The sequence below is a fragment of the Bufo gargarizans genome, chromosome 2 (genome assembly GCF_014858855.1).
Source record: "Bufo gargarizans isolate SCDJY-AF-19 chromosome 2, ASM1485885v1, whole genome shotgun sequence".
NCBI classification, from domain to species: domain Eukaryota; kingdom Metazoa; phylum Chordata; class Amphibia; order Anura; family Bufonidae; genus Bufo; species Bufo gargarizans.
Genome location: NC_058081.1, coordinates 161525330 through 161552508, shown reverse-complemented (window position 1 = coordinate 161552508; position 27179 = coordinate 161525330). Strand labels below are relative to the sequence as shown.

Below are 27179 nucleotides of genomic sequence, written 5' to 3'. Positions count from 1 at the left end.
GATAAGTAAAAAAAAATTGACTAGTAAAGGACCATTTTCTTAGTTGAACTACATTCCTGGTAGATAAACTGGGGTGGCATTTAAGTTCACACACTGGGGGATATTTATTAAACTGGTGTAAAGTAGAACTGACTAAGTTGTCCAAAGCAACCAATCAGATTCCACCTTTCATCTTTCACAGCTCTTTTGGAAATTGAAAGGTGGAATCTAATAGTTTTTTATGGGCAACTAAGCCAGTTCTACTTCACACTAGTTTGATAAATCTTCCCCACCGTTTTTGCGGGATGCCTAACCCATTGCATCTTGTTGCCATTAAAGGAGCTTCATTGAGGGCAGCATAGTGTAGTGACAGACCCCTTGATTTTAGCGGTCTGTCACTCCTCTGCTGGCATTCAGTACTTTTAGAGTACGGACCTGCCAATGCCAGCAGTGTACGCCAGCAATGCAGGAGAGTCTGATGCCACACACTGCCTTCAGATGAGGTTTTCTTTCCTATGCAAAACAGGAAAGAAAAGGGTCAATCATCGTCTGGTAGAGGGGAAGACTGAAAGCGTACAGCATCGTACTCCTCTCACACACAACTGTGGCATGCTCTGTGGGCTTTGGAGGGTCAGTACTCTAAAAGTACTAAATGTCATCACAGGAGTGACAGACTGCTAAAATTGGAGGCTCGGTCACTAAACTCTGCTGTCCATTGTCCATTGGGGACAGCATACCAGAGCTGACAGGTTCCCCTTTAAGTACAGTTCTTAAACAGGACTGTTTTAGTGGTAAATTGTTAAAAAAAAAAAAAAAAAGAATATTGGCATTTCACTATGTCAATTTTTCATAACAACAAATATAGAAATATATTAAAGGGGTTGTCTCACCTCGAACACTGGTGGCATATCGCTAGGATATGCCACCAGTGTCAGATCAGTTTGTGTCAGAACATCAGACATTGGTGGCATATCCTAGCGATATGCCACCAATTTTCAAGGTGAAACAAGACAACCTCTTTAAGGTCTTCATTCGTTGAACGATTGAGAGCCAAACATACCTGTGAGTTCTAGTCCAGCAATCGGGAAAAAATTCTTAAGATTTTGGATCGCAAGTTTTACCAATGCCAAACGGATGAGTGTCCAGCTGAAAATAGAGAAATACTGTAGCTTGACACTGCAGTTCTTCAGTATCAGTAGAGAAAATATATACCATACAAAAACAAAAGTAACTGCATTAAGGGGACATCATCTTAAACTGCACTGGTTAACTAGTTTATAGGATAGCCTGCGAGTCCCAGGTCAGGCCTAGTTCACACCTTAGTGATTTGGTCAATGATTGTGAGCCAAAACCGTAAGTGAAGCCTTCACAGAGATCAGGTACAAGGGAAAGATCTGCACATGTTCTGTGTTTTTTAACCGGACCTGGTTTGGGCTCACAATCAGTGATGGAAATCAATGACTGACAGACTGTGTGAACTAGGTCTCACTCTTCTGAAATTGGAGCCTTATTGCATATGAACTGAGTTAGGAGTTTTCCAAGAAGTACTACATTTATCAAACATTGTTAGAAATTTGGTGTAAATTACGGAAACAGAAACTCAAGAAAAACTGCCTTTAAAAATTCCCCCCATAACAAACGAGGGATGTCCAGTTTGATCTCTGAATAATAAGTGTTAAGCAGATTTCTGGTGTAAATTAGAGCAGATTCACTAATCTACACTAAATACAGATGGAGAGCGTGATATGCGCACACTCGCACACTTCTCTCCCCTTGTTCTCCGCACAGAGCCCCCCTGAGCAAAACTTTTGATATGTCTGACAGATCAAAAGCTTCTTGAAAAGTTAGTTATGCTTTATGACTGTTTTGAGTCACACTTTAAGTGTTTTTAAACGTCCAGAAAAGCGAGAGCGGTTTAGTAAATGTGTAAAATACATTTATTAATAAAAGGCAGTTTTTTGGCACACAATTATAGACTAAATTAAGCCAGCCTTGAGCGGAAGTATGGAAAAGGAATGTGTGTAACTTCGGATCAGATGCAAAAAATCTACCACCCAGCATGTGCCACTGGGATCAATCTGAAGTATCTTCTGACTGAGGCATCTAAGTTTACAGGGACACTTCTGTCAGAAAGGGATATTTTATTTACACTCAATATTCATAGAAAACAATTTTAAAAGAATTTCTGGCAGTTTTTCTTTTTCATTTTGGCAGTACTATACCAATTAAATACAAAATTAAATACAAAATACTCCTTCTGAAGAAGTCTGTACAAAGATAAAACTCCTGCATAGATGGAGAACCTATTGTTATTTTACTGCTGCTGTTAGAGGAAGATGGTATCTCTTAGTATAATAGTACATTTCTAGAATTAGGAAAACGGTATGACATCTCTGTAGTTCTCTTTAGACCTAGATAAAGATGCCCACAGAAGAGCACTGCACTTATCAGCGTAATGTGTGATGCTCTTATTGAGTCACCCATCCCCTTCCCTCTCTGGTCAGAGTGACTGGTCTGAATGAGAAAGTCAAGTGAGACTGTCTGCCATGTCCAAACAAAGGAGAAAAGTAAGAGCCAGGACAGGAAATAGAATACATGTTAAGGATCCTGTATAGGAGGAGCCTGGGCCTAGCGGACGGTATTTGTACTGTTGGATAACCTTTAATATTAAAGGGGTTGTCAGACTTTTTTTTTTATTGCCCACAGGTTAGTTCTTTATCTGTATGCATTGATCTAGATCTGTCATGTCTGGCACCAGTCTTTTCAGAGGATGCAGACATTTTCTTTACCTGTAAGAACTGGAATTTATATGCTCTTGTATTTGTGTATCAGAAAGGAATGCATCCTCATCATCCTCATCTTCATCGCTTGGAATGCTTTCATCCGAGTCATAAATGACCCCACTGTCCGACAGAGGAAGGAAGGGCTGCAACAGAATGTATGCAATTCAGAAAATGCTTCAGCTATAAATGACATACTAAATATTCCAACTGTACTTTTTATATCACAAAACCAATTTCACGGATATGAGCAAACAGTTAAAAAAATCAACCAAGCTAACAATCTATGGTTACATATGTTTCTGTATGACAATCTATAAGCCTGCTGTAAATGCTCTGAGTCTCTATGAAACCCAAGATGATAATCAGAATAGAGGTGACATCAGACAGAGAAGATGAGGGACAGAACGTGATATACAAAGTCTAGTTCAAGTGGTCACAGCAGAGGTGTGGTCAGAGAACAGAGGAGGTTGAGGTCCCAGGCAAACGTCTACAACCAGGTGCAGGGGGACATGGGCTTATGCAAGATTTGACAAGGGAAAGGTTCCCTGGATGGACATTCATATGAAATCTAGAAGCTTCTAGATGACTTATCACATACATTACATCTGGTGGCATTAGAGGCGGAGCTTGGTATGAGCTCATTTGCATCCCTTCCCTCCCAGAATTCCAGAGGAACATGTATGGCCTATAAGTCTCCTCGCACTTATTAAGGTGCTCTCTCCCCAAGGAGAGTTAGTTCCCCCCTTACCTTACCACATACTGACGCTAGATAATGCTGCAACATTGTCCACATATATAATCCTATTATAATATGTATTATTACTCATATATAGCACTGCCATACTGTACAAACATATAGTGGCACATTCACATGGACACCAGGGGCTTCCTGTCTGCCGGCAAGGATAAGAAGACATGCTATGTATACTGGCCAGTAAAAAAATAGTCGGATGGGTCCCATTCAAAGTCAACAGGATCAGTCAGCATCCATTCATATACAACCCATCTGTTAAGGCTGATGGATGCCACTGACACCAATGTGAGCAGAGCATATTGCCTACATAGAATGGTCACGTAAATAATAAATAGCAGCCATCAAAAGGCCATTACGAATCTGAAAAGCAATGATCTTATATAAATCTGCTTCACACACTCAGCAAGAAAAAAAAAAAAACCTCTGACGTAAGGACAATATTGTGTCTGGTGGATAGAAACCGGGGCAAAAGGAACAAAGTAGATTCATAACCTTCAAATATTTTGTCTGCTGAATAAAGGAGGGGATGATGTGAAATTCAGCTTCATCATCAGGAACAGCTAGATGTCCTGTTCATTCAGTTACTGATACAGTGAAAATGAATAAATGCCCATAGAATAAAGAGGCTGAACTTGTATCATCCGTCACTAGGATGGGTGATAAATGGGCTCTACCTCTGGGGTCTCCAACAATCATTAGGGGTAGTCACAGATGCACCCTGATGCTCTAATCCATGTGTGGGGCTACTACATCAGTAGACCCCAGTTGATCCCACATAAATGAATGGAGCAGAAGGGAGCATCTGTGACCCCCACTCTATTCACACTGCTCCTCATTTCAGTCAGGCAGCGAGGAGTAATGGAGAAACCAGGACCCCTGTTCTGGTGCTCATGGTTTGTGGTCAGACATTTATCAGATGACAAAGGTCCCCGGTGGGACTAATGGTAATGGTAGGCAATGCAAGGTGAGGAACTTGTCACTTTCAGCTTTTTACATACATTACAAAGTTTCATATATGCATATGTACTACTGACTTAGAGGCTATGGACATCTTTGGAGGCGGATCAGTCATGGATCTGCAAAAACAGATCCGTTACAATAATACAACCGCATGCATCAGTCATGAACGGATCCGTTTGTATTATCTGTAACATAGCCAAGACGGATCAGTCATGAACTCTGCTGAAAGGCAATGGAGGACGGATCTGTTTTCTATTGTGCCAGATTGTTTCCGAGAAAACTGATCCGTCCCCATTGACTTATATTGTGTGCCAGGACGGATCCGTTTAGCTCAGTTTCGTCAAGCGGATAGCAAAACGCTGCAAGCAGAATTTTGGTGTCCGCTTCCATTGCGGAATTGAGATGGAACGGAGGCAAACTGATGCATTCTGAGCGGATCCATTTCCATTCAGAATGCATTAGGGCAAAACTGATCTGTTTTGGACCGCGTGTGAGAGCCCTAGCTGGATCTTATAAACAGAAACCAAAACGCCAGCGTGAAAGTAGCCTTAAATGGGTGTTTAAAAGCGGTTTGGAAAATGAAGATACCAGCTACAGACTGAGGGGCCGAAGCAGCTCTCTGAGGCTAAAGGGCCCTTCACATGGGCAGAGAGAATCCTAAATATAAATCGCTAACGAATATTTATAGGAACACTCGTAAGCGATTATCTGGCGGTGTAAATGTACTGCCAATTAGGCCACATGCACACAAATATTTTCTTGTCGTGTCCGTTCCGTTTTTTTGAGGACCGTTCATTTCAATGGCTCCGTGTGCATTCTGTTTCCATATGTCCGTATTTCCTATTATTGTCCGCATTACAGACAAGGATAGGACTGTTCTATTAGGGGCCAGCTGTTCCGTTCCGCAAAATACGGAATGCACATGGATGTCATCTGTATTTTTTACGTATCCATTTTTTGCGCAAAATACATACGGTCGTGTGCATGAGGCCTTACCCAGTTAACAAGCTAAACACTCGTTCATCGGTTAATCCGATCGTTTGTGCGTACACAAAAGTCATTGTTTGCCAGCAGCAGATCGTTCCGTGTAAAACACGTTCTGCTGCTGGGAAATAACTCGTCGATATGGGAAAGAGCGATGGCATCTCCTACACTGACGAGCAGCAGACTGTCAGGAAGAAACACTTCCTTTCCGACATTCTGCTGCTCTGTCGTACCATGTAAAGTGACCTTAAATTCACACAGCAAAATCCACAGAAGAAAAAAATTAAGAAGCCAATTACTGGCAGAGCTGAAAACAGGTTGTTTTTGGTGGCCAATTTCTCATTTAATGCTGGATTTAGAGGAGTGTTACAAGCGTTTTAGAAGAGTATTTGGTTGAGTTTTTCTTATCTATCCCTTGGTTGGGATAGAATTCAGAAGCATTTTGTTGGCGGAAATGCTGCTAAAAACAACCTGCTAGCGTTTATTTCTGCTTCCCCATTGACGTCAATACAAAATCCTCAAACAATCAGCTTCTAAGAAGTAACGTGCTACTTCAGATCTCAATTGAGCAGCAGAAAAAAAAAAACTGTCAATAAAAAGCTATTGATGGCGGATTTAATGCATGTGAACATACCCTGATGATTTACAGTCTGTAGATGCTGTGAAATCGAAGGCTGTAGAAGACAAACTCTTTAAAAAAAAAGACCAAAAATATATTTCTAGCCCAAATAAGATCTTATAAAAATACCATTCAATTTCTTAACTTTACTGTACGTATCACTAATACTGTATTGTGCGAACATCAGATTAACAAATCAACCTACTTTGGCCACAAAATAGTCCCACATGCTTAGCTCTGGGGGAATAAACTTCTCTTTGTAGGTTGGTCTCTCAGCAGGGACTGGTGGTGGGGCAGCAACATCCTTTACTGGTCTTCCAGGCACCAGCATTCTCATATTGAAGCGCCGGCGATGCTTGTCTATTTCTTCAGACAGAGCAGGAATCGCTGGAGGAAGAGAACAGACCAAACCTTTTCTAAGCTGAAGTACACAGCATGTCCTTATCCCTTATAACCGAGCATGCAGAATTAGGCAACCAGTTGAAGACTTGCAATAGTGATGAAAGACAGAGATTTCCGCAGGAAGATTTTAAAGGGAACCTTTCGCTATGAAAATGCTGATCGATCCGCTATACAGCAGGAGGCGCTGAACAGATGGATATCATTTTGGGGGAGAGGATTCAATACAACTTGTAATTTATTGATTAAAAACTCTGTTCATGCTGGCGTTTAGAGTCCAGTGGGAGGTCTCATTCAACATAGACCGCTTTTCTTGTATCAATATGCATCGAGATCAGCGAGTGCGGCTGCCCACTGGACTCCAAAGTATAGAAAGAGCAAGGATTTAGATCAATGGCCACAAAACTATTTATCAATCTGTTAAGCTCCTCCTGATCTATAACATGTTGCCGCCAGACCAGACTGCATGTTCAAATTGACGGGCTCCCTTTAACACCAGGTGTCGTTTGGTGCCACTTTGTTACATGCACTTTTTACAAGGTGCCTTCACGTGACAGTGATTGAAGAAAAGGAATTCCAAGCACAGCACTATTCACACTGGGTTCTCACCACACACTGCCGACTCCTGCCCTCTATCAATGACAGGAGCAAGGTTTTTAGTGTTAGATATAGAAGATTCTGCTGTAGGTTGCTCCTCATTTGGCAATAGCAGAGCACATTGTGGTTTTTGCAGATCAAAGCTCTTGGTTCTACCTAGATGAGATACACCAGTTTTGGACATATGAACAAATCTTCCACTTGTGAAGAGTCCACGTTTGATAGGAGTCAGAGTACTTGTACATGCAAAATGAAACTTGTACCTGGAATGCTCTCTGGCGGTTTTCTTGGTTTTACTACAAGCTTTACGCCACCTCCAAAAACTGCTGCCCACATCCGGTTGTTCAGGGGATGAGCAGCAAGACGGAACAGTTCAGTGCTAGAGTCAGTGGCCAGGGCGTGAATCAGCAGGCTCACGTAGACTGCTACAACTGCTTCACACAGCAGCACATTGAGTTTAGGCTGGTCCTCATCCTGAGCCGTATTTAGTAGATTTATTAGAGAGCTAACGCCTGAAAAAATAAGATGGAAAAAAAATTATAATTTCAACCAACAAAAAACAAAACAAAAAAACAGCAACATTGAATCTGTCTACAAAACAATGTCCCAACACATGAGACTGTAAAGGAGAATCTAGTCAAAATGAACTCAATGAACGCCTATGTTCATAGAGGTTAATTCAAAGTTGAAATTTATAAAAGCCTGAATGGACAAATGGACAAGTACCGATCATAGCTGAAGATTGGAAACACACACATCATTCACCAGAATGAATAGTGTTTAAAGAGGTTGTCCAGAAATTACCTTCAGATGTATTTATAGAGGGCATTAAGATATAATTTGTTAAAAATGTTTCTCTCCGGTCCCTATGGCACCGAAGTCCATACATGGGTGACTCCCTCGCTCTACTCCCACAGCAGTGGAAGCTACCAGAGACAAAGTGAAATCTCTCCAAAAGACCCACTCTTTTAGAAGACCTTCCACCCCAAGACCAGTTTTGCTTTGATGGATTTTCAATTCATCTTTATGTATAGTGGCCTCTTCTTCGAGAGGAACTTTCTGTAAGATTTGGGGATCTTGTCTCAAAGTGGTTTCACTGTCTGTGACATGGAGCCTCTCAGTGCAATGTAGGACACTGCGGAAATAGTTAAGGGGGGAAACCACAAAGACTCATTCAGTGGGAGCCATAGGGTGGAAGGGGGACATTTTTTAAATAGACATTTTATTGCAAAATTCTCTTATTCTGCAAGAATAAAACTACTATATAAAAAGAAGATAAATCCCAGACAACCCCTTAAAGGGAACAAGACATCAGAAAATGATTTAATGTCTTACGTTAAACATTTTTTTTTACAAAATGTTGCAGTTTTCACACTGGCCACTAGGCCTAAAACATGTTAAAAGGAACCAGTCACCTTGAAAATGCAAAATAATCTGTTACAGAGCACAAGGAGCTAAGCAGATTAATATAGAGTTTTATTGGAAAGGATTCAGTAAAACTTGCATTTTATGCATTTAAATTCCCAATTCATTCTGGGCTGTGAAGTCACAGAGGTGGTCCTATCAGTGACTGACAGCCTTCCCTCTATGACTGTGTATACAGAGAGAGCTGTCAATCACTGATAGGACCGCCTCCTTGACTTCATAGCCCAAACTAAATGCGAATTTAAATGAATAAATTCAACTTATACTGAATCTTTTCCCATAAAACTATATATCAATCTTCTCATCTCCTGATCTATAACATGCTGCTGTTAGCTCAGACACCATGTTCAACATGACAGATTCCCTTTAAGACTTCCTATCTTTTGCGAGAAGCCCCATGGGCCATAGACACAATGGACAGAAGCTGACCCCACTGACTTCTATGGGGGAGTTTTGTAGGCATCCTCTGTGACCTGTGCAGGGGTCAGGAGTGAGCAGATGAGCTGCGACACCACCTATTGTGAATGGTAGATCCTGTGTTATCTATACAGAGGTGTTACTTGTCATTGTAATTATGCCTGCAGTGATAATGATAATAGCTAAAAGAAAAGATCTAAAGTTTGAACACCACTTGACTAGTCATTCTTAAAGGGATTCTGTCACCAGGTTTCACCCCTGTCAGCTAAACATATGCTGATGTTCAGGGCCTCATCAGGATTCCTAATGTGGGCTTCTAAATGTGATCCGTAGCCTTATTTTGCTAAAAAACTGGTTTTACTAACCTGTCACTCAAAGAAATAAGGTGCCCAAGGGGATGTCAAGGGATGCAAGGTGCCGTCCGCACCCACCGCCGTTCGTGCCCAGCGTCGCCTTTCCAGACTTCTGCACCGCCTCCTAATCCTCTGTGCCGCCTCTCGCTCTCCCTCCCTCCCCCCTCCTCCTGCTGCTGTAAGATCTCGCGCGTGCGCACAGGGCTCTGAGAGGCTGGCGCCAGAGTGCAGGTCATACCTGGGTTGAGCGAAGTGCCGGCACATGCGCACTTCGCTTTAAGAAGCCAAATCGAGAGAGTCTGCACGGGCGCATCAGGCAGAGCCCTGTGCGCACGCGCAAGATCTTACAGCAGGAGGAGGGGGGAGGGAGGGAGAGCGAGAGGCGGCACAGAGGATTAGGAGGCGGTGCAGAAGTCTGGAAAGGCTACGCTGGGCACGAACGGCGGTGGGTGCGGACGGCACCTTGCATCCCTTGACATCCCCTACGGATCACATTTAGAAGCCCACATTAGGAATCCTGATGAGGCCCTGAACATCAGCATATGTTTAGCTGACAGGGGTGAAACCTGGTGACAGAATCCCTTTAAGGTCTCTTTACATGGAACGACAGAGCAGCAGATTGTCGGGACGGAAGTGTTCCTTCTTGACAATCTGCTGATTGCTGGTGCAGACCGCTATTACATGCAGCGATCCTCTCCAGAGTATGGGGATGAGCGATTGCTAATGCCATTGTTCGTCACCATAAAGGCTGGCTGTTCGCACGCAGCTGATCGTGTTTAAACTACCCAACGCTCGTTCATCAGCAGTACATTTACACCGCCAGATAACTGTTAATAAGCGATCCTATGAATACTCGTTAGCGATTATCTTTCCGATTCTCGTCCAATGTAAAGGGCCCTTTGGTGTCTCTCATGTAATGTTGTTACCTGGCCATGTGGCAGGTGGTGAATTTGGAGTCACGTGTTCTTCAATACTTTCCGTCCGAAGTCTCCTACGTTCACTCAGGAGGAGGCCTTGGTAAACCATTCCTGTGAAATGATTTGCATCTGTTTGACTGCTGCATAAAATAAATGAGAAATGAACAAGACAAGTGACTAAGCAGAAGCTGCCCCATCTTATGTATGTTTAAGACTGTGTGCTTTCAGGTCTGAATACTTAATACCTCCCTAAATATTTTACCTTGTCAATCAAGTCAGTATGCAGCAAGAGCTGCAGGAAAAAGAGACTCCTAAGAAATATATTATATATGTTGTATAACATACGCAATTTGTTCAGGTGTGCCTCACAGTGCACTAATAGGGTCTTTGAGACCCCCATTTATCCAGTCCACATTTGTGACACATTCTCAGTTCCACTATAAAATCTGTAATTAGACCAGCCTCTAAAATATGCAATTTTTCAATGCAATTTTGGGTGGCCTTCTCGTTTCACTGTATATCTCATATACATGTATGGCAACCGGTTGGCCATGGACAGTTACCCAAGTTTAACATGGCTGAATATTGCAGCAAATTGTTTTCCTGAAATACGGAAGGAGTAACAGATGTGAAGCACAAATGGCTTCTCCAACAAACAAAATACTAGGCGGATTAAAGGTGGCTTCACTCATTTCTGCTGCATGTGTTAGGTGCGTTATTCTTTTCCGGTATTGAGTTCCGTCCTTGGGGCTCTATACCGGAAAATAATTGATCAGTTTTATCCCCATGCATTCTGGGGGGAAAAAAGCTGTACACTTGCCGGAATGCCGGACGCATCCTTCCGGTCTGCGCATGTGCAGACTGAAAAAAATGTGAAAAAAATAAATGCTGAATCCGTACTTCCAGATGACACCGGAAAGACTGATCCGGCATTTCAATGCATTTGTAAGACGGATCAGGATACTGATCAGTCTTACAAATGCCATCAGTTTGCACACGTTTTGACGGATCCGGCATGCAGTTCCGGCGACGGAATCCTCTGCCGCAAGTGTGAAAGTACCCTTAGGCTGCTTTCACACAGTCAGTGTCTGATCAGTGATTTCCATCAGTGATTCTGAGCCAAAACATGCGCCGTTTAAAAATACAGAACACTGATCAAACACTGACTGTGTGAAAGAGGCCCAAGGGCTCATTCACACAATTGCATTAATGGATCCGCATCCGTTCCGCAACACTGTGTGCTGTCTGCATTCGTTGTTCCGTTCCATGGCCCTGCAAATTATATATTTTTTTTTGGAATAGAGCATGTCCTATTCTTACCTGCAATTGCAGACAAGAATAGGTATTTTCTATCATAGTCTTGACCATGTGTGGTCCGCAAATTGCAGAATGCACATGGGCCGTTGTCCGTGTTTTGCAGATCCGCAATTTGTGGACCGCAAAACACTATGGCCATGTGATTGTAGACTTATAGATTTGGGCGTGCGTCACAGAGAGCAATGCAAGGCAAGTCCACTTCCAAATCTGTGTGCAACATGCAGCTTTTCCAACAGATTTGCCTTTTGCCAAATCCATGCCTAACATGCGACTCTATAATGGACCGTACAGAGTTCATTTTCATCCACACACAGATCCACGTTTCATCCCTATTTTGCCAAACTGGGAAAACCTTCCATGAGATATCCCTGGCTCTCTACACAGATTTGAACACAGAGCAAAAACTTTTCTTCTTAGTATCACAAAACCTAGATGTACATAAGTGCCTTTTAAAAACAAAATGCAGGCTACATAACATTTCAATCAACCTACATGCGGGAAAGATGAAAGCCCAAGCAACCCCAGATTGTGAAGCCTTTAATCAGGGTAACAGGCCTGAAAGAACGCTCCCTTCAAGTCTGAATTCTGCACTTTGCATTTTCCTCTAATGGATCTGCTAAATGTATTTGCTGCCCCTGCAGTCACAGAAGATGCCAGATAGCAGATGCTAAAAAACCGCCAAATGGAAAGAAACGTCATGTCTATTCACAGGACAGGGAGAAATCACTGATGCAGAGTTTCTTTTCCAGCTCAGCTGCACAGTGTAGAGATAAAGACACCATTACGCTGACCGTTTGGACACTGCAGGCACTGAAGATTGGGCTCCCACGCGGCGCAGGTCTTCAGCACCTCCACATGTACATACAGCTGGAGCCGACAATATAACATTTTCTCATGCGGTTATTTTCAAACAACCCAATTATCCGTTCTCACATCCAACTCTCTGCTCACAGCTTTTCCTTTACATTCGGTACACACGCCAGAAAAATAACCGAAAATAAGCAACTGCAATGCTCTCCTATATTATACTGTGGGGTATTATTATTATTATTTTTTCTGTATGAGGCCTCTGCATTGAAAAGTAAAGTCGAATGCACCTTTCAATGTGTTTCAAACACAAGCCAGTCTTGGCATATGTCCTTCCTGTGGACACGATCAGGACAGATATCATATTTGATGAACTGGTCTATGAAAGCTTGTAGTTTAGATATGAATGATGAGTGCCCAGGGACCTCAGTACCCCAATACCAGGACTTTACCACCAGTAAAGTAAGAGATAGCGATAACTGGTACATATTGGGCAATTTCTCAGACTGTAGAGCAGTCTATGCATTTATGAATAGAGCACAGTCCTATGTAGGCAATTTTTAACAGACACAACAGACTAGCTCGCCATTTTGATCATTATGGCACCACCTATCCTCTGGATAGGTCATCAGTATCTGATGGGTGGGGGTCCGACACCCGGGACCCCCGCCGATCAGCTGTTCGAGAAGGCAGTGGCGCTTGCAGTAGCACCGCGGTCTTCTCTCCGCTTTCCCTAGGCCAGCGAGAACATGTTCATCGATCATAAAGTGAATGGGGCTGAGCTGCAATACCAGGCACAGCTGCTATACTATCACTGCATTCTCAAAACGGCTGACCGGGGGAGGGGGTGGTCCTGGGTGTCGGATCACATACTAATGGCAGTAAAAAAAAAAAAATTATGAAAACCCTTTTAAAAAAAAAACTGAGTGCTTCTTTGAATACTGCCGACAGAGCAAATCATCATCATGTTTCCAGTTGGTTCTGCCATCAATGAAATCGAGTGGGTACATAGGAAACCGTATGGCACACACAGAAGATCTGGATTTACCTGTAGCTGTGGCTGTCACACAGTGCTTGGTAGATGGATGCAGAAAGTGAGGCTGCCAACAAATGAAGGGTGTATACCTGTGGAGGAATAAGTACACCATGAGCAGTCACTTATTTCTGGGAGTGTGTACTATAGAAGCAACTAAAACAGATTAACCAGTTCAAGACTGGGCCAATTACCCCCCTATCTGACCAGGTGCAGGTTTTTTTTTTTTTTTCTTTTTCTTTAGCACGTGCATCACTGAAAGTCATGGCTTTTTTTTTCAGGTCGGTTGTACAAAAAAAATTTTTGGGCCTTTTTTCGGTGATACATAGAGCTTTAGTTTTGTTTCAAATTTTTTATATATTTTTAATAACCAGGGGAAAAAAGTAATTTTTTTGTGCAACTAAAATATATATATATTTTTTTATTATGTCCCCTTTCCATAACGGTCATTTTGATTTATGGGATGTATTGGTTACGGTCGCTGGGGCCTGGGCTACAAGCTGTGGCATCTTTTTATTTCATTTTTTTTGTGTATGTTTATAATTTTACACTTTTACACACCAGTCTACCACCAGGAAATACACAGGGAGCTGATGTAATAAACCTCATATGTATAGACGGGAAGGAGCCTTTGGTAAGGGGAGCCTGGAGGGTCTTTTAATTCAAACATAATGACTTTTTGATGGCTTCCGACGAATAATTTACTGAATTCAATATTGGTGACATCTTTTGAGCAGAATACCAGAACATACTGTAGCTAAGGAGAAAGGGACTTCGTAATAAAACTACTGCTTTCCCAGACAACTAAATACATCACATCTACCATTCACCAACTGGCTCTGAAAAAAGGAAAGCTGGAATTGATGACGCTAATGTCACTTACCAACCACTTTAATTTAAAAAAAAGAAAATAATCTGAGCTTCTGGCAGAATTTTGAGAAGCAGGACAGCCCGTCTGACATAAGAATACAATGAACCCTTTTGTGTTTATTGGAACTGTAAGCGTGTATTCACAGTATGTTTGCAGTGTATGTGGTAAAGCGCCTGACATAAATAAACCGTATCCATAGTCCCAACAGAGCGTCCTCTGGGCCATTCTGCACAGATATGTATTTTTAGCTGTATAGAATAGCATAGCTTTTCTTAACGTACACGGCAAACCTAGTGTGAATGCACCCCAAGACTGAATTGTGGGGTTTCCTTACCTTTGGATCCTGGTTGCCTGGGTGTGGAGGATTCTTCATCTGAACAATGGTATAGAGAATGTCATGGATGTGATTATTAAGGTAAAGCACAGGATTAGCAATCACGGTCTTCGTAACAGCAATGCTTGCAGACAGTAATGGAAGTGTTGTAGGCAGGGGAAGTGGAGACTGAAGTTGCTTGACTGTTGTTTCCTGTGGGCAAAATTGAGAAAAATATCAAGTATTAAATGTGTTGCAAAGACCCGAACATAAAAGTGTATTCTTATGGCCATTTACATCTACAAGCAACAGCTTATTTCCCTGAGAAAAAAAAGAAAGGGCCGTTGAAATCAAAATATCTGATCCTTCTTAACATCTTCTATTAGGGGGAGAGTGAGGAGAGCCCATACAGAATAGATGGTCATCTGGTCCTGCGGAAATTGGCGCGTCCAGGTGACATTTATCTAATGCATATAGCCTGCTTTAGCTCACTGTACTTTAGTTTCCATTGCAACTTGTTGGCAATAGTGGGACCTCTTGCTTTCTGACCCTTGATTATAGGCAATTGAAAATAACCCCTCCATGGGCCCAGGATCTTGACTAAAACTGGACTATAGTTAGTTATACTTTGTAACCCTATAAGATTATTAACTTCAATAACTATATATCTAACCAATAAAAACAAGCAGCAGTTCCAGTGGCTTCTCATTGTAAAAATATACAAAAAGTTCAAAAATATATATATATATATATACACTAGGAAAAAAATACTTCACAAAACACTTAAGATTAAACTTTTATTTCTAAAAACATTTTTTAAAATATATTTTCACACTTATATTAAAAGGGTTTTCCAGGACTTTACTACTGCTGACCTATCCATATCTGATCGATGGGGGTCTGACACCCGGGACTCCTGCTGATCAACTGTTTGAGAAAGCACTGGTGCCAAGCACAATGCCGTCCATATCATAGCAGCTGTGCTTGGTATCGCAGTTCAGCTTCATTCACTTCAATGGGGCTGAGCTGTGCCTTGGCCATATGACCAATGAACATGATATCACATGGCCTAAGAAAAGCTGAGAGAAGGCTGCGGTGCTACAGGTAGCATTGGTACCTTCTCAAACAGCTTATCAGCGGATGACCCCCACTGATCAGATCCTGATGACCTTATTCAGAGGATAATCCATCAGTAGTAAAGTCTCAGAAAAAACCCTTTAAGTCCCCTTAGACCTCTTTTACATGGTCAGTATTTTTGCATCAGTATTTGTAAGCCAAAACCAGGAGTGGGTCCAAGACACAGAAGAGGCACAGATATTTCTATTCTACCTTTTCTCTGCAGGTTCCGCTCCTGGATTTTGGCTTACAAATACTGACCGTTTGAAAGAGGCCTTACCATTGCAGACCCAGGGAAGACTAGGGAGCAGCGATTGCTGGAGAGCTAAGTCTATTTAGCTATTTTTTGTCTGATCTCAGCTCTGATATGGGGGTCTGATATGGGAATCTGATATGGGTGTTTGATATGAGGTCTGATATGGGGGGGGGGGTCTGATATGGGAATCTGATATGGGTGTTTGATATGAGGTCTGATATGGGGGGGGGGGGGGTCTGATCTGAGGTCTTATAAAGATTTAATGTCTAATGAAAAATGGTAATTTCCTTTACCCACTAATGAAAAATAAATCTGAAGGACCACAAAAGATCTGCAGTCATTTTCTGGGTCAGTGGTGGAATAAATGTAGCAGGGTTGGGGATAATCCCAGGACATAGGATGTTCTGGGGCACGACAAGTCTTTGTGATTAGGGATGAGCGAAATGACTTCGGATGAAACATCCAAAGTCGATTCACTCATCCCTAATTGTGATTGTATAAAAATCTCAAGAGGTAATTATATCAACAAGTATTATATTCAATGTTATATAGTTTCACTTAGTAAAAACTTTGCATCAATAAATTAGATTTCTTAGATTTTTTTGTTATATTTATCTGAATATTCCATCACCCATCATTGTGCGTGATACTGAACTGACAGATGGGATGGGGAAGATGGAAGGAAATAACCTATGACTGCAGGATCAGACTACAGTATAAACAGGTTGTTTGTTGTCTGTAGCCATGGAGACACTTAGTTTTTCATAGGTACTGCATCCATAAAACAAGAACACGTTTCTAATGTGGGGTTGTTGCAAGGTTGCTCAGATGCACTGAAGTGTCAAAAGCCTTCAGACCGTTATTTTGTATGATTATTCATGATAATGCAGATGTCCCTGCAGATTTTATACTATGTGCTGTTATAGTTATATTGGATAATAAATGAAAAGAGTTATAACACAAAAAAAAAAAAAAAAAAAAAAAAGCATACTCTCTCTGCCAAGAAAAAGAATATGGTTAGTTTCACAGCACGTTTGAGAACACTTCCTCATATATTGGTTTATTCATCTGCTGTGCTCATAGACTTTTATTCAGTAAACGCAGGTCAAACAAGTACACGGACTAGCAGAGTTAGGGTCCATTCACATGTCCGCAATTTCGTTCCGCATTTCGCGGAACGGAATTGCGGACCCATTCATTTCTATGGGGCAGCACGACGTGCTGCCCGGATCCGGAATTGCGGATCCGCACTTCCGAGTTCGCAATTCCGTTCCTGAAAAAAATAGAACATGTCCTATTCTTGTCCGCAAAATGCGGAACGCACATCGCTGATGTCCATGTTTTGCGGATCCATGGATCCACAAAACACAGACGGACGTGTAAATGGACTGTTACACTAAAACTCTTAACTCAAATTTCTTAACTTATTGTGATATCCCAAAACAAAAGCCACTGAAACGCAATTGAAGATGTTTGTGGAGCACAACTAGTTTAGTTACCACGTTAGGCAATACAAGGGGATCCTGCAAAAAATTACACTGCATGTCACACATTTTTTTACAATAGTAATCAATGGTAGATGTATACATTGTAGATGTAGACCTGTGTTGCGACTCTAAAGCCCATACTGCGGCTTCCTTCACTGATGAGCAGGTGATTGTCCTTCATAATGCTCACCTTCTAGTCCAGGAGTCAGCAACCTTCGCCAGTTCAGCTGTTGTGAAACTACAATTTCCAGCATGCTCCATTCATTTCTATGAGCGTTCTTTGAAGAGCAGAGCAAGCATGCAGGGAGTTGTAGTTTCAAAACAGCTGGAGTACCGGAGGTGCTAGTCTAATACAGCCCTAAGCCCTGAATCCAGTGTGCATCTAACCGAACTATAAAAATGTAAACAGATTACAGATTAGTGATAGAATAGGAGAACCCCTTTAGCCTTTTTTAAATTAGGCAGGGAGCAGAGGGCATTGTCCCCTGTTTCTCCTGTTCCACCACTCGCAGTCTGATCCCAGATAGGTCTTAAGCGGTCACATACATTCATTGTTCATGTGACGCTACAGCCATGATGCCTGCCGTTATGATGACAGGAACAGCTCTGCAAGTGATATCTTCAGCCAAATGCCCACGTTACACATGCACATGGGTCCAGATATTTAGACTGTTTCCACAACATATTTTTTAAGCTGTGTGTGAACTTAGGTTACAGATAATATAACCATAATTATTACAATTTTCAATATTTTTGCCATGATTTTCCTTGAAATTCATACATCTGTAGTAGGCCATTATGGGAAGGTACTAGAAACTTGGAAATTAAAGAACAAGCACAAAAATGTTGCGTCAAAATAACAAACAAGAACATGTAATGTGCTGAACATAACATTTCTAAATCTGCACAACAAATATAAATGATATCCTAAATTTCTGCAAGTCACGCATGCGCAAAAAGTTCCATGTTATTACCTGCTGAGACTCTTGTAATAAAAACTTCAGCTCCATCCTTACAGAGGCCAAGCCACCACCCTGAGCACCATGCAAACTGCAGTAGCTCAGGAACACTCGGAGAAGAGCTTGGTTCTTTTGCAACCACCATTTGCGTTTTTCAGCATGCTCCCGCTTCGCTTGTAACCTGCGGCGTTCAATTTGATGCCGTTCATAGGATCCTATATCTGATTTATCTGGAAATTCATGGCCGTCCAACATATCCACGGGCGGAGGAGTTTCAATTGTGAAGTCTTTGCTTTCAGTTTCATGGTTGAATATTTTGTGCATGGCAGCTATCTCTTTTTCCAGCCAGTTATACAGCTGGAACCTCAGTTTTCCACCATCTACTTCATGCCCTGTGGCCAAAGTCCTCAGTTCCGTCATAAGAATCTTCAAGCAAGCTCTGAATTTAAGCTGTTCTGCAATGACGTCAACTTCATTCCCGGCTGGCACGGAGTTGTCTATGGTTGGTGTTTCAGAACTGACATCTTTTAGGCTTTGATCTTTTTGCTCCAGATTTAAACTTTTTAACACCAAACCATCATCATCCCCTGTGTCACTCTCCTTATTCTCTTCCCAATCCAGCTGAAGTGGCTCATCCTCAATTTTAATAAGAGGAGAGCCCCAGTCAAAATTATTTACAGAGTCTTCAAACATTGATGGTTTGGCTGATGATGGTGCCAGGGAGAACCAGTCAGACTCACTCCCTTCCTCCAAGTGACTTTTTCCTATAGAATGGAAACTGTCCGGCCCAACAGATCCCACACTTAGGAGATCTTCATTATTAAACATTGACTTGCTAAGCTTGGGAATCTTAGACAAAACTTCTAAAGCAAGAACTGGACATCCTACTTTGAAGTGAGCATTTGCGGTGGTAAAAAATAATTTCCTTTCTATAAGATTTATTTCATCCATGTGGTTTTTATCTGTTTTTGAACTAACAGTAGCAAGAGTGGCTTCTGGAACAGTGACACGACGGCGGATCAGAAGAGGGTGAGTGCGAAGAAAGTTGTAAAAACTAAACACCACAGGGTTGCACGACTTGACTAGAACTAAAAAAAAAGAAAAAAAAAAAGACAATTAATCCAAGCTTCATATTAGTGTCTTTCCATCTACATATATGAAGACACACACTACTTATCAAGAAATGTACATGTATGAACCCTTAAAACGGATCCGCATGAAAATTTCTAAAAAAGGATTACTAACAAGGAAATATGCTTACCAGGGATTTCATCATCTTCCTTTGGAGTTTGTTCTAATAAAGTATCCAATGCTTTGGTGTAGTCCTTTATTATCCAGTAGGCAATACTCCGAAGGAAAGGGTCAGGATGCAGCTTTGAACAGCAGAACCCTGTCCCGTCTTTCTGACATCCCAATACTCTTTCGTAGAGGAGAGACTCATATGTAGAATAGGTGTCAAATTCTGACTCGTACAACCGAGCAATAACCAATGCCAGTTGAATGTCTTCCATTTTTTCCAGACAGACCTAAAAACGAAAAAGAAGTTTGCACTGGATACTGCTTCATTTAGGCAACTGCTAGATAAAGCTTAGTAATACAAAAACAAAAAAAATATATTATAATATTTAATAATAATAAAAAGCAGTGGTACCCCTGTATACCTCAATAGCATCCTTCAATGAACCAGCCAGTAAAAAGAAAGCTGCAGACTGCTCAAAGCGCTGCTTGCCAAGCAAGGAGAATGCATTCTTTAGGGCTGCTTTTCTCCATCGATCCTCCTTAAAATTATGGCTGAAGAATGTTGTCATTTTCTCATCGTGCTGTGATCTGCAAAAAGATGAAAAACAAAACAAAAACATAAAACAGTGTTTTAAAAAGAAGTGTCAGATATTCAATTACAGTTTTGTATTTACAAATGATCTCCAATTTATAAAAAGCCTCTAAATTACCATTACAGCAATTAAAGGCTTTGGACACATTTGACATGAAAAAAAAAAAAAAGCTATTTTGACCAAAAAAATTTTTACAGCGTTCACCTGATGGGCTAGATTATGTGATATTTTTATAGAGCTGGTCGTCACGGCGATACCAAATATGTTTACGTTTTACACACTAAGCATTTTTCTGAGTGCCATATTTTTAAAATTTTCTGGTTATGGTCTTGTATTGGTGTGGAAAGAGCCGATATTTTCATTGGTACAATTTTCACCTGATGGGAGATTTCATGTTATATTTTAATATAGCAGGCTGTTATAGACGGGGTGACACCAAATAATTGGATTTTTGTACTTACCGTAAAATCCGTTTCTCGTTCAATGCATTGGGGGACACAGCACCATGGTATATGCCCAGCTACCACTAGGAGGCACTAGATATAAAAAAAAAGGTTGGCTCCGCCCAGGTGGGCTATAGCCTCTCCACAGCACTAGGCTATTCAGTTTGTACCAATAGCAGTAGGAGAGAGAAACAAAAGCGAAGAACCAACATGTCCTGGACCGGGAAAGGAAAGGAGAACAGCAGCCCGGTGATAGGGAGAGTAAGTAAAGAGGGTGCGATCTGTGTCTCCAATGCATTGAACGAGAAACGGATTTTACGGTAAGTACAAAGACCCAATTTTCTCGTTAACGGCATTGGGGAACACAGCACCATGGGACGTCCTAAAGCAGTCCTCGAGGGTGGGATCGAAATCTCATGCAATTAGAAGGGTGCACAGGTGCAGAGGGACCATGTGACCCAACAGGACCAGGAGAGACCCTAGCATGAAATGGTTCCAAAGAAAAAAATGGGAGAACATCAGGATCCCAAGGACAGGTGCCTGGGAAACTAGGCCTGCAAGAAGGAACAAAGGGAAACACCTAGCTCCACCCAAGGTAGGGAAAAAATAAAGCACTAGAGGATAAGGGACAGGACCAGATGTCCTGCGCGAGAATCAAGAGTTGATCAAGAGTGCACTAGAGAGCCCAAGGAAGGATCTAGAAGAAACAGGAGAGTAGCACAGCAATATCTGTATTATATCGACCTAGCGCTCTGCATAGATAAAGAAGCTCCAGGAGGAGAAGCCCTAGGAGGACAGACCCAACAAGCCAAAATAGACTATGAGGGGCCTGGCAGGAGATAAAATGCCTGGAAAAAGGACAGAAGCAGTCCTCAACCAAAGACTAAAACTTTAAGTTGTCTCAGACCAAAACACGGCCTGTCCGTGGCCAACCACATGTAAAGGCCAGGGTAGAGAGGAAACAACGAAGCACTGGAGGCTAAACGCTTGAGAGAAGTCATAACAAAGACTCACAAGGGAAGGGAGCAAGCCTCTTTTCACAGCAAGGAAGGGGGGAAAGAGAAACACCCTATGAGAAGGTAGAAACCTCTTCCTGCCAGAGAAAACAGCCAACCCCTAGAGGAGGGGAGTCTTAGGTAATGGTCAGGAGAAGGGAACGTAAAGACCTGCTTCCCATACAGAGGAGGCGAGGAACAAGCCTCTGAAAGACATAATATCACTGTGAAATGTAAGACCAGAGAAATCTCTGGCCACATAAAGTCACAGGGAAAAAAGGAACCAGTCACAGGCCCTGGTAATACAAGCAGAGACCCACTGGTCTGAGAGATATTGGAGTAGAAGGAGAGGACTCCAAACAGCCTAGGAGGAACAGTTCTCCAAACGAGGGAAGGCTCCGTCCCAAAAGTGACCAATAAGATGTAAACTGCAAACCATAGCACTAAACAACTAAGTACCAGGTACTTGACCTGGGGGGGATGGGAAGAGAGGTTAGAACCTCAAGAAGGAAACAACCTATGAGGACCCAGGAGGGAAAAAGGAAACTGGTGTTCTGCCAGATTCCTATACCTTGGCAGAACGCTATACCGGAAGTGACGCAGCCGCACAGGAATCAGCTGGAGGAGGGTGTGTGCGGCGCTGCACAAGCGCACATCCACTGGATTAGCAAAAAAATCATTGCAGCATGCGGGAGTGCGCATGCGCACTTAGGGGTAGGTAGATTTTCCAGCGCAAAATGTACCATCAGAAATGTACCATCAGATCTCCCTACCCCGCACGCACATAGAAACATAGAATTTGTTGGCAGATAAGAACCATTTGGCCCATCTAGTCTGTCCAATATACTGAATACTATGAATAGCCCCTGGCCCTATCTTATATGAAGGATGGCCTTATGCCTATCCCATGCATGCTTAAACTCCTCCACTGTATTTGCAGCTACCACTTCTGCAGGAAGGCTATTCCATGCATCCACTACTCTCTCAGTAAAGTAATACTTCCTGATATTACTTTTAAACCTTTGCCCCTCTAATTTAAAATGATGTCCTCTTGTAGCAGTTTTTCTTCATCAGGAGCAGTTCATCCTTACTGCAGAGCTGAGTGCAGAATATCGAGGTCACCAAGCAGTGTCCCCCAATATCCCGCACTCAGCTCTGCTATGTGGTGACCTCGATATTCTGCACTCAGCTCTGCGGTAAGGATGAACTGCTCCTGATGAAGAAAAACTGCTACAAGAGGACATAGTTTTAAATTATGACCTGCTCCTGATGATTTGTTCGCGCGTGCGCACTCAGGGGTAGGGAGATCTGATGGAACATTTTGCGCTGGAAAATCTACCTACCCCCAAGTGCGCATACTTGGTGTACGGTTTTGCGCATGCGCACAAAGTCCTTCTCCCGCGGCGCTGCAATGATTTTTTGCTAATCCAGTGGATGTGTGCTTGCGCAGCGCCGCACACACCCTACTCCAGCTGATTCCTGTGCGGTCGCGTCACTTCCGGTATAGCGTTCTGCCAAGGTATAGGAATCTGGCAGAACACCGGGCCCAAAGAAGCAGCTGTCATACAGAGTCTGTGCGGTCAAAATGCCATGGGTAGCTTTCCCAGAAGGGAGCGGCCAGCTAGATGGTCTAAGAAAGAGTGGGGTCAGGGACTCCAAGCACGATTACCTGGACAGGGGCTCAAGAAGGGTCCAAAGAACTGGACCACCTAAGGACAACAAAAGCCAGAAAACCAAGGAAATAACATGGGTGACTAACGATCCCAAGTGTAGTGACCAGCCAACTGTATAACACTGTCCTAGAAGGGGCAAATACAGCAGCCTGGATTTGGTAAAAGAATCGACAAACATCCATATGCCAGAAAGGATGCAGAAGTCAGCAGGGGAAGCTGGGAGAGATTACACTGACATGTAGAGACCAGCTACCAGCAGAGCACAATGAAACCCCCAGGGAAGGGGAAAGGAACTGACAGGTGCAGACAACGTCCAGGACCAAGGGAACGGCCCTTCTGTCATGTAGCACAACTAATCAGAAAACATAAGGGAGTACCAAGAACACCCGGACCAAGGAAGAGGTTCGGGATCATGTCTGATACCAGAGCAAGCAGTGGAGAAGTCCACCCGCCGGCAGGTGTGTGGTACTCACTAGTCCTGTCACAGCCATATCAGAGGACGTCCGGCAAGATAGAACATCCAGTGGTGATCCCTGTACTCTGCCATGTAACTCTGTGAAAAGAAAGCAGAGAAGCAGTAATAACACAAGTACTCCATCATGAAATGGGGTAACGCGACTGTGCAGCATGCAGTAGTACTTTATAGGGTTGACAAAGAACAATCCTAGCATGGCAGCCAACAACCTGCCCTTGGGGAAGAGTAGTCGTCTTGTGCATAACAGGACTGGGAAGGCTTGTTAAATAGTGCGTCAGGCAATGAAGTAAAAATCATTCCTAGTATGCCCCTGGAGATGGAGCACTAGAGAACCAGACAGGTGTAATGACTACAGTATCTGGAGATGAAGCACCAGAGAACCAGACAGGTGTAATGACTACAGCATCTGGAGATGGTACAGGTACTATACCTATGAAGGGAGTAATGTAGATGCTCGGATACGGCTGCATAATGTACTGTAATGGCTACAGGCACTCACTCTGGTGAACCAGGGCTCCCTCTGTATATATGGTTGCATGTCGCACGCTAGCACCAGAATGGCTATTTTGGCTACAGCGCCTGGCGGGAACACTCTCCGACTAGGAGGGTGTGTAGAATATAGCCCCTGGTACAGAGAAATAGCTGCAGTGCTGGGTTCAGCATTTGGCAGTGGTACAAGTACCCCCCTGTTAAGCGGAAGGCGTACGTACCTGGGACACCACGTAGGTGTGTCGGCATGCTAACAACATGGCGGGCTGACTTACCTTGTGCAGCCAGGGGAGCACCATCCGAAAGTCCACTAGAGGGGATACCAACCCTGGAGAGGAGAGGTTCCTCAGTGGACATTTGTCTTTTACCACCCAAAGAGAATTAGTATGGTGGAAGACCGCCTGATGCTCTGTTACCGAGAGAGAATCGTAGCAGAGGTGTCCCCAGAGGCAACGGATGGAATGGCAGGGAAGGGTTTGTCACCAGCCTTAGACTTGTCCTGGGAGTGACCCGAGGATGCCGAGGAGGAGCGGGACATGGTTGTGACAACCAGAGGTCATCTGCGGGACCTAGCCGAGTGTGCCCCATCCGCGGAAGAGTCCCTGGGAGGACAGAGGTGGCCGCAATTTTTGGACAGGCAGTCGGTGCAGAGACTCTGCCATAGACTGGGAGAGTCGGACAGGATTCCCTATGGCTTGGGACAGGGAAGAGGCCCAGTCAGGAGAGACCGACAGAGAAGTAGGTCTGGGTGTCATGAGAGGGCCTGGGAGCTACTACGCACAAACAGGGACAGGCTGACCACATGGCAACCCTTTATCGCAACAGGCGTACCCAAATACATGCTACCCCCGAGGGGAGCTGGGAATGAGAGTCCTCAGAAAGAGGACATGAGGCCTGAAAGAAAGAAGCCAGCTAAAGGCTGTCTACTGGATCCCAGGGGCCGAGTCCCCAAAGAGGTGCTGCAGCAGCCGCAGAATCTCAGAGAGAAAGGACCCCCCTGCTGGCAAAATAGAGGCTATTTCTTCTAGAAAACAGCACCCACAGGGTTAAAGCCTGCGCTTGGCTTGCATAGGAGGAGGAACCCCTCCAGAAGCCGAGAGGGGCCAGCAAAAGACCGGGAAATGAGGGAAGGGGGTGGGAGAGAACGCGGCCTAGGCGTGGAGGAAGCCAGGGCCTCAATTAATAAGGTGACCGGAAAAGGTGCGCCTTTGGCGGGACGGAACCGCGGGAGACCGGGGCCTTCCGGAATGAAAAAAAAAAAAAAACTGTGAAGGGGGAGAGGGGGTTAAAGAAGGGGGAGTAGCACCCCGGACCCCTGACAAAGTGGATACCATCCCCGGCCACGACAGGGGACCTAACCCGGGAACCCCAGTAACTCTGGGACAGGGACACAGGGGGAATACTCACCGTCCAATGTCTTTTGGCGCCGGAGGGTCACCTCATTGGCAGACTCAACACGGGGACCTTGGGAATGCCGGCATGCCACTGTGGATGAATTCAATGGGGACTGGGTGACTAGCAAAGTACCTGACTGAGTATGCGCCAGCAGGGGGTCCAACTAAAGTGGCAGCCCACGATGGAGCACCCACCTGCAGCAGGTGAAAACCTGCAGAAGAGAAAAAAGCAGGTCAGGTCTGCCTCCTACAGACACTAGACTAAGGCCTCATGCACACGGCCGTTGTTTGGTACTGCAGACTCCGATGCGGACCCATTCACTTCAATGGGGCTGCAAAAGATGCAGACAGCACTCTGTGTACTGTCCGCATCCGTTGCTCCGTTTCGGGGCCCCGCTAAAAAAATATAACATGTCCTATTCTTGTTCACGCTTTGCGGACAAGAATAGGCATTTATATTAAAAGGCTGTCCGTGCCGTTTCGCAAATTGCAGAACGCGTACGGACGCCATCCGTGTTTTGCGGATCCACGATTTGCGGACTGCAAAACACACCACGGTGTGTGCATGAGGACTAAAACTGAATAGCCTAGTGCTGTGGAGAGGGTAGAGCCAACCTTTTTTGATATCTAGTGCCTCCTAGTGGTAGCTGGGCATATACCATGGTGCTGTGTCCCCCAATGCCATTAACGAAAAATGTCTTTGTTTTCTATTTTTAACAATTTTTAAATGGACTTAATTGGGGAAAAGGGCGTTTTTACAAAATGTTATTTCTTAGTTTTTATAAGGCTACTTTCACACTTGCGGCAGAGTGATCCGGCAAAACATATGCCAACTGATGGCATTTGTAAGACTGACCAGGATCCTGATCAGTCTTAAAAATGCCGGATTCGTCTTTCCGGTAAAACGGATCCAGCATTTTTTTCACCTTTTTTTAAGTTTGCGCATGCGCAGACCGGAAGGACGGGTCCAGCATTCAGGCACCAATACATTCCTAAAAAAAATGGCATTCAGGCAAGTCTTCAGTTTTTTTTGGCCGGAGATAAAACCGTAGCATGCTGCGGCTTTATCTTTTGCCTGATCGGTCAAAATGACTGAACTGACGACATCCTGAACGGTTGCTCTCCATTCAGAATGCATGGGGCTATACCTGATCAGTTCTTTTCCGGTATAGAGCCCCTAGGACGGAACTCAGTGCTGGAAAAGAAAAACGCTAATGTGAAAGTATCCTAACACACCATTTTATTTTGATTTTACACTAAGGTCATACAAGACCTCTGGGGGACATTTAACATCACATTTTGTTTTCATGTAGGTTTCTCCTGTAAATGGGGCTGACATAGCTATCCCAGTGACAGAAGGAATGCAGTCCCCAGGGAGGCTGTAAAGCAGTATACTATTCTGTACAGCCTCACTGCAGGGGCTGATGGAGGTCTAAGGAAGACAGAGCCGCTCCTGCAGTGTCACGGCCACATGATCGCTGGGCCAGAACAGGAAGTGGCATATCGCTTACTTAGCTGTACACACAGCGCTC

At 43.5% G+C, this 27179-nt stretch overlaps 1 protein-coding gene across 1 annotated transcript in view; it reads right to left on the bottom strand.

Annotated features, from left to right (window-relative positions):
• Positions 1–27179, bottom strand: part of DMXL2 (Dmx like 2) — a 184600-nt gene that overhangs the window by 52908 nt on the left and 104513 nt on the right. The window contains 11 exon segments of the mRNA XM_044279637.1: positions 1040–1125; positions 2769–2905; positions 6285–6466; positions 7088–7231; positions 7339–7587; positions 10197–10327; positions 13360–13436; positions 14550–14741; positions 18362–19434; positions 19608–19872; positions 20008–20173. Of these exon segments, the coding sequence (XP_044135572.1) occupies positions 1040–1125; positions 2769–2905; positions 6285–6466; positions 7088–7231; positions 7339–7587; positions 10197–10327; positions 13360–13436; positions 14550–14741; positions 18362–19434; positions 19608–19872; positions 20008–20173 (2702 nt within the window).